This window comes from Arachis ipaensis, chromosome B8, assembly GCF_059453495.1.
Source record: "Arachis ipaensis isolate K30076 ecotype BB chromosome B8, ASM5945349v1, whole genome shotgun sequence".
Taxonomy (NCBI): Eukaryota; Viridiplantae; Streptophyta; class Magnoliopsida; order Fabales; family Fabaceae; genus Arachis; species Arachis ipaensis.
In genome coordinates, this window is record NC_142443.1 from 59527600 (window position 1) to 59536044 (window position 8445).

General features: G+C 42.2%; 1 protein-coding gene across 1 annotated transcript; it reads left to right on the top strand.

Moving 5' to 3' along the window:
• The first annotated feature begins 299 nt into the window (after positions 1-299).
• Positions 300-1334, top strand: LOC148548260 (uncharacterized). The gene is given in 1 exon segment (XM_088495596.1): positions 300-1334. A coding segment is annotated over 1 exon segment (1035 nt).
• Positions 1335-8445: the final 7111 nt, after the last annotated feature.

Here is an 8445-nt window from a genome sequence, read left to right on the forward strand (position 1 = left end):
GTGAATTCCGGTCATCAAGTTTTATGGTGCCGTTGCTGGGGGTTAGTTTGAATTTGACAATGACTATATTGATGGGTATTTAGATTAAGCATTTTTATTTACCTTGTTAATTCCTTTAATTTCAGTTTCTTATTCTCTTCTTTCCTTTAGCATTGAGTTTCTAGTTGTTCATTGTACATATTTCTATTTGGGCATACTAATCCACTAACTATTTGATCAATTACACCAATCAATCTAACCATAAGTCTTAACAAGAGTGATTCCTTCACTTGCCTTTTGCCTGTTTGTTTGTTGAATGTATGACAGGTAGAAGAGGAGAAACATCATCCTCTTTTGATAGTGAACCTGAGAGGACCTTCCTTAGACTAAGGAGGGAAGCAAGAGGTAAAGGAATAGTTGGAGAGGAAGTAGTGGAGGAAGATCTAGACGTTACTATGGAGGAGGAAATGCATAATCATGTTGGGAAAGGTGCTGGTAACCATGTTGGGCAGGAGAGAAGAGTTCTAGGCTCTTATATCAACCCAAACTCGGGAAACTGTGGAAGTAGCAACCTAAAACCAACCATTCATGCTAACAACTTTGAGTTAAAGCCTCAACTCATCACCCTTGTTCAAAACAACTGCTCATTTGGAGGAAGTGCACAGGAAGATCCCAACCAACACCTAACCACATTTTTGAGAATCTGTGATACAGTGAAGGCTAATGGTGTTCACCTGGACACCTATAAGCTGTTGTTGTTTCCCTTCTCTCTCAGGGATAAAGCAGCAAAGTGGCTAGAATCATTTCCTAAGGAAAGTTTGACAACTTGGGAAGAAGTAGTGAACAAGTTCTTGGCAAGATTCTACCCTCCCCAAAGAGTTAATAGATTGAGAGCTGAGGTGCAAACCTTTAGACAACAAGATGGGAAAGCTCTCTATGAAGCATGGGAGAGATACAAAGAGTTGACAAGAAAATGCCTTCCAGACATGTTCGATGAATGAGTCTAGCTGCACATATTCTATGAAGGTTTGTCACAAGAATCAAAGAAGGCCCTAGACCACTCTTCAGGAGGCTCTCTCAACAAGAAGAAGACAATTGAAGAGGCCATAGATATAATAGAAACTGTGGCCAACAATGATTATTTCTATGCTTCTGATAGAAACTCAAAGAGGGGAGTAATGGAGCTCAACTCTATAGATGCTCTGCTGGCTCAAAACAAGGTGATCACAGCTCAACTAGCAGCTCTAACTAAGCAAATGGAGAAGAATCAAGTCTCAGCCATCCATGCTCAAGCACCTATACAAGAAGGAGATAGCCCAGAGGATTATGTGAATGGGAGCAAGCCAATTACATGAACAATTCATCAAGAAAACCATATAACCCCAATGCTAAAACTTACAACCCTGGTTGGAAGAACCACCCAAATTTTGGGTGGGGAAACCAACAGAACCATACCCAAGACCACAAACTATATCACTCTAACCAATACAACAACCCCCGCCATCAATTAAACAACCATAGACCCCGCCACAATTCACACAATGCCCCCTACCAATCCAACCAACAACCACACAACAACCACTCTCAAAATGTATCACCTCCAACCCCACAACTATGTGATAACAGTGACAATTTTGCAAGATTAGAAGGTGCAATGGCAAAGTTAGCAGGAAACATTGCTACTTGGTGCACGAAATTAGAAATCACAGTTCTTCACAAATTCGCACAACTAACCAGCAAGTGCACTGGGTCGTCCAAGTAATACCTTACGTGAGTAAGGATCGATCCCACGGAGATTGTTGGCTTGAAGCAATCTATGGTTATCTTGTAACTCTTAGTCAGGAAAACAATAGAATAATTCACTTATCAAATTTGATTGCAAGGAATAAAAGGGCAGAACACAAATTATACTTGTATGCAATGATGGAGAATATGTTGGAGTTTTGGAGATGCTTTGTCTTCTGAAATTCTGCTTTCCTCTGTTTCTGATTCACGCACGCATGTCCTCCTATGGCAAGCTATGTGTTGGTGGATCACCGTTGTCAATGGCTACCATCCATCCTTCCAGTGAAAAGGGTCCAGGTGCACTGTCACCGCACGGCTAATCATCTGCAGGTTCTCAATCGTACCGGAGTAGGATTTACGATCCTTTTGCGTCTGTCACTACGCCCAGCACTCGAGAGTTTGAAGCTCGTCACAGTCATTCAATCCTTGAATCCTACTCGGAATACCACAGACAAGGTTTAGACTTTCCGGATTCTCTTGAATGCTGCCATCAATCTAGCTTATACCACGATGATTCCGATTAAGAGATCTAAGAGATATTCATTCATTATACAGTGGAACGTAAGTGGTTGTCAGGCACGCGTTCGTGGAGGAATGATGATGATTGTCACGTTCATCACATTCATATTGAAGTGCAAATGGATATCATAGATAGGAACACGCATGTTTGAATGGAAAACAGAAATACTTGCATTAGTTCATCGAGACACAGCAGAGCTCCTCACCCCCAACAATGGAGTTTAGAGACTCATGCCGTCAAAAGGTACAAAGTTTTGATCTAAAAATGTCATGAGATACAAAATAAATCTCTAAAAGTTGTTTAAATACTAAACTAGTAACCTAGGTTTACAGAAAATGAGTAAACTATGATAGATGGTGCAGAAATCCACTTCTGGGTCCCACTTGGTGTGTGCTGGGGCTGAGACTTAAGTTTCTCACGCCAGGTTGTAACCTGTTTCTGGCGTTGAACTCCAACTTGTAACTTGTTTCTGGCACTGGACGCCAGACTGCAACATGGAACTGGCGTTGAACGCCAGTTTACGTCGTCTATCCTTAAGCAAAGTATGGACTATTATATATTGATGGAAAGCCCTGGATGTCTACTTTCCAACGCAGTTGGAAGCGCGCCATTTGAACTCTTGTAGCTCCAGAAATTCCATTCCGAGTGCAGAGAGGTCAGAATCCAACAGCATCAGCAGTCCTTTTTCAGCCGAATCAGATTTTTGCTCAGCTCCCTCAATTTTAGCCAGAAAATACCTGAAATTACAGAGAAACACACAAACTCATAGTAAAGTCCAGAAATATGAATTTTGCCTAGAAACTAATGAAAATAAACTAAAAACTAACTAAAACATACTAAAAACTATATGAAATTAACCCCAAAAAGCGTATAAAATATCCGCTCATCACAACACCAAACTTAAACTGTTGCTTGTCCCCAAGCAACTAGATAAATAAAATAGACTACTAATAATTCAAGAAGCAATAATATCTCAGAGTTTTTGAGTGAAGCTCAGATTCTAATTAGATGAGCGGGACTAGTAGCTTTTTGCTTCCGAATAGTTTTGGCATCTCACTTTATCCATTGAAGCTCAGAGTGATTGACATCTATAGGAACTTAGAATGCAGATAGTGTTATTGATTCTCCTATTTCAGTAAGATGATTCTTGAACACAGCTACTTTATGAGTCTTGGCCGTGGCCCTAAGCACTTTGTTTTCCAGTATTACCACCGGATACATAAATGCCACAGACACATAATTGGGTGAACCTTTTCAGATTGTGACTCAACTTTGCTAAAGTCCCCAATTAGAGGTGTCCAGAGTTCTTAAGCACACTCTTCTTTTTGCTTTGGACCTTGACTTTAACCGCTCAGTCTCAAGTTTTCACTTGACACCTTCACGCCACAAGCACATGGTTAGGGACAGCTTGGTTTAGCCGCTTAGGCCAGGATTTTATTCCTTTAGGCCCTCCTATCCACTGATGCTCAAAGCCTTGGATCCTTTTTACCCTTGCTTTTTGGTTTTAAGGGCTATTGGCTTTTTCTGCTTGCTTTTTCTTTTTCTTTCTCTATTTTTTCTGCAAGCTTTTGTATTCACTGCTTTTTCTTGCTTCAAGAATCATTTTTATGATTTTTCAGATTATCAATAACATGTCTCATGTTCATCATTCTTTCAAGAGCCAACATATTTAACAGTCTTAAACATCAAATTCAAAAGACATATGCACTGTTCAAGCATTCATTCAGGAGACAGAAAGCATTGCCACCATGATAAACCCATATTTCATGAGTTCTTTTGTGCTTAATTAGAGTGATTTATTCAACCCTTCACCTACTTATTCACATTAATTGCATGGTTTTACTTTCCCTTCATTATTATGTCATATTGTGAAAAACATGTTTCCTAAGCTTTAAAAATTAATTATTTTAATTACCTTTATTTCCATTCGATGCCGTGATTAGTGTGTTGAGTAGTTTCAGATTTTCTAAGGCAGAATGACTTCAAGGATGGAAAAGGAAACATACAAAAATGGAAGGAGAAAGTAAAACGGAGCTTTGAAGGAAACTGATATTCACGCGATCGCATGGATGACGCGATCGCGTGCCAAGCATGAATCAGCAGCGCCGCAGCCGCATGACTGACGCGACCGCGCGCCTTAAGCAGAACGCACATGACGCGGTCGCATGACTGACGCGACCGCGTGGCAAGGAAAAGCTCCAAATGACGCGACCGCGTGACCCACGCGGACGCATGACAGAGGCCACGTATCAGAATTTACAGAATACGCCCCTACCAAATTCTGAAGCCCTTTTTGGCCCAGATCCAAGTACAGACAGCATAGACCAGAGGTTATAAAGTGTGGGAATGCACCCATTCAAAGGGAGCTCACATTTTTACTACTTTCCATGATTTAGATTTAGTTGAGAGGGAGATCTTCTCCTCTCTCTCTTAGGATTTAGGATTTCTTCTTATTTTAAGAGTGACTCTCAATCCAGGTTTTATATTTCTTTGTTTTAAACTTCCCCTTCACTTTATTTATTTATTTCAGTATCTGAGTTGGCTATTTACCTTTATAATTGGATCTATGAATTTCTTCCATGTTGCAGACTGTTATCTGAATTAATGATAATTGAGGTATTTTCAGTTTATGATTGTTCTCTTTGATTTAAGTTACCATTGCTTCCCATCTAAGGATATTTTTATTATCCTATCAATTTTACTTTTTCCCCTTTTGGTTCTGGTTACGAATTCAGTAACTCAATAGTTATTAATCTCAATATAATTGATAATCGTTATCTTGCTAATTGAGTTGAACTTAAGTAATCCCAACCTTTTCTTAGGAAATAAATAGGATTCAAATGTCAATTTAATTAGTCCCTTGACTTTCCTTTACCCTAGTAAAGGTTGACCAAGTGGAGTTTAGATTCAACTTTCATTCTAGTAGAGAGAGAGATAACTACGTTGGACCTCCAATTTCCCTTATCTTGCCAAAAGTTGTTTTACAGTTATTATTTATTTTTAATTGCCATTTAATTCACTCGTCATTTAAATTACTTGCTTCTCACCTTCTAAACCCCGATTACAACCTTTATAACTAATAATAAGAACATACTTCTTCGCAGTTCCTTGAGAAGACGACCCGAGGTTTTAATACTCGGTTAACAATTTTTAAGAGGTTTGTTACTTGTGACACCCAAAACGTTTGCACGAAAGGGATTTTTATCGGTTTAGAGACTATATCTACAACGCGACTGTTTTTATGACATTCTTTACTGGCAGAAATCTCGATCGTCGAAAAATGGCGCCGTTGCCGGGGAACTGCTAACGTGTGCCTTATTATTGGTTATTGTAAATATTTTTCTTTTGCTTGTTTATTTATTTTTGTTTTTCCTTTTTATCTTTATTTGCTACTATGAACTCTCACCCCTCTCGCTTTGAGTTTGGTTCTAATATTGTTAAAGGAAATAGAAGTTACAGCAGGAATGTGCATCAAGGTCAGACCAATCAAGGATGGATGGAACCAAGAGGATCTAATCAACCCTTTTGGCAGGAACACCCTTCGAGATATCCTGGACAAAGACCATTCTACCGTGCATACCCAGCTGAAAGACATGGTGGACAACCTTGTAACTACCAACAAGCCCCGCCCCGTACATATGAACCATCCTTTCAACATAACCTCGAACCACCACTTTCCTTTGTATCATGTCCAAGTCCAGTAAACCGCGAAGCAGAGGATCGCCTAAAAGAAACAGTAATTAAATTTCAAACAACCATTCAACAACTGGAGCAAGCACTAATTCAATGGGTCACTAGGCGCTCAAATATACAAGGATCAACCACAGCTCCATGTAGACAGCCCGATGAAGAGCGTAGCATGAAAGAAATACTAGAGACTCTAGTGGACAAGACAGAGAATAAATTCGTACTAGAACAAGTGGAAGAAGCTGTCATTGTTCAAGAAGAAGAGTTGGTTGAAGATCTAGGAGATGCTGAACTTCCTTGGGAATCCAGAATTGAGGAAAACTCCGTCCAAGATGCTACAGTTGATGCTAAGGAGGATACCGTACAATCTCCAAGGCAAGTCATTTACGAAGAATCAGACAGAATAATCCAAGAAGTAAATTTCCTTGATGATGATAGTCACAAGTCTAGTTCTCCTAGTGATGAACTTGCGTCCGCAAGTGAATTCTCTGAGATCGAAGAATTTTCTCCAAGTGAAGATGAAGATGATGCGAAGGTAGATTTCTCTCAACCTCCAATCTATGACTCAAGTGATGAGGAAGACATAGAAGACTTTGACCAAGATACAGATACAATTGAAGATCTTTGCAAGGAAGTGGAAGAATTCACAGAAGAGCACAAGGAAACGGAACTTGCAGAACCACCAGAAACACCTATCCCAAGGCCATTACCACCTAATACAAGTTTCAAGTGGGTACAATCCTTAACTTATAATTTTACTTATTCACTTGAATATGGTTTGCTTGAAACAGATGGCCAACTTAGAGCTCTCTGCGGCTTTAAGAGTAAGAGGGAATTGGCTCGTACTCAGAACTGGTGCACCAGGTTCAATAAGGTTCCACGCTTCACCTCAAAGTACACGGATTGGTATCATGCTCAATTGCATGGATCACGGAGAACGTTTGGTCACCACGGTGAGATTCTACTTTTTAACCCGCCCGAATGGAAACTTACAAATCAAAACGGAGGCGGATCTAAAAACACAGCTTGGGATCATGAATTATATTCTGACATTTGTCATCCCGGGAGGATGAATATCTGTTTGAAGCTGCTCATAAGCTTTACATGCCTAGTTTGGGACCCCGGAGGCTATTGGCATTCCAAGCACTGGTGGAAATTTTTGGACGAATTTAAACATAAGCCACCATAACAGGATACTCTTCCAATGTCCAACTTAAGGACTTTAACTAAAAGAGCTAGGTGGGAGACAACCCACCATGGTATGGTCGCTTCTTTCTCAATCTATTTCTTGTTTATTGTTTTCAATTTACCCTTTTTTTATTTTAACATTAACCTAGAATCATGCATAACATTCATGTTAATCACTGCATCCTGTATTTTTCAGTTAAAAAAAAAAAGGTTGCACGACGCGACCGCATGCCCCATGCGATCGCATCATATCGCGAAAAACACCACCCATGCGACCGCGTGACCCACGCGGCCGCGTGATATATATATCGGCATAAGGATCCAACGAACAGAAAGTTGGGCTGGAATCGTGCGGCTCTTGTGCGTTTCGCACAAATTGGCCCACGCGATCGCATGCCCCATGCGATCGCGTCACTTACCCAATACCAATCCCATGCGACCGCGTAAGCGACGCGATCGCGTCGCATGGATTGCATATCACCCCAAAAGGAGACAGAGAGTTGCGCTGAAACGGCGCTGGAGTCGTGCGTTTAGCACGAATTCCAGCAACGCGATCGCGCGACCCACGTGATCGCGTCACCCCTCTTTTCCCCCCCTCTCATGCGATCGCGCGCCCCACGCGATCGTGTCTCCCCCATTTTCACCCCAACCACGTGACCGCGTGGCCCACGCGGCCGCGTGGATTTGAAAATATAACCCCCCAGCCACGCGAACCCTATCAGTCGCGCAGCCCCCCCTTCACCCCCAACCCTCTTCTCCTTCTCTGCTCTTCTTCCCAGCCACCACCAGCCAGCCACCACGCCACCACCCCGACGCCGCCGCCGCCCAGACGCCGCCGCCATACCACCCCCTCCCCTTCTCTCTTTTTCCTTCTTCCTCTCTCCTCCCCTCTCCACCACAGCCACCTTCGCAAGCACCGCCCAGCCACCGCCAGCCATCCAGCCGCGCCCCCCCTCTCCGCCACTCGCCCCCCTTCAGCCAGCAACAACGACCGCCCTTCCTTCCCCTATCCTCTCCCTCTCTCACTAACCCTAATACCTCCCTCCGCCACTGCCCCCTCAGCTGTTACCGCGACGCCGTTCACCACCACCGCACCGGACGCCGCCGCAGCCTCCTTCTTCCCTGTTCCACCTCTTCCGCTTACCAGGTTCCGCAACACGCAACCCTTTTTTATCCATTCCTTATTTTTCTGTATTTTTATTCCATTTATGTTCATGATTAGGATAGCTAGACTTGCATGTTATAGTGGATTTTTAGGTTGTTAGGTAGCTTAGGCTGTGGTTAGT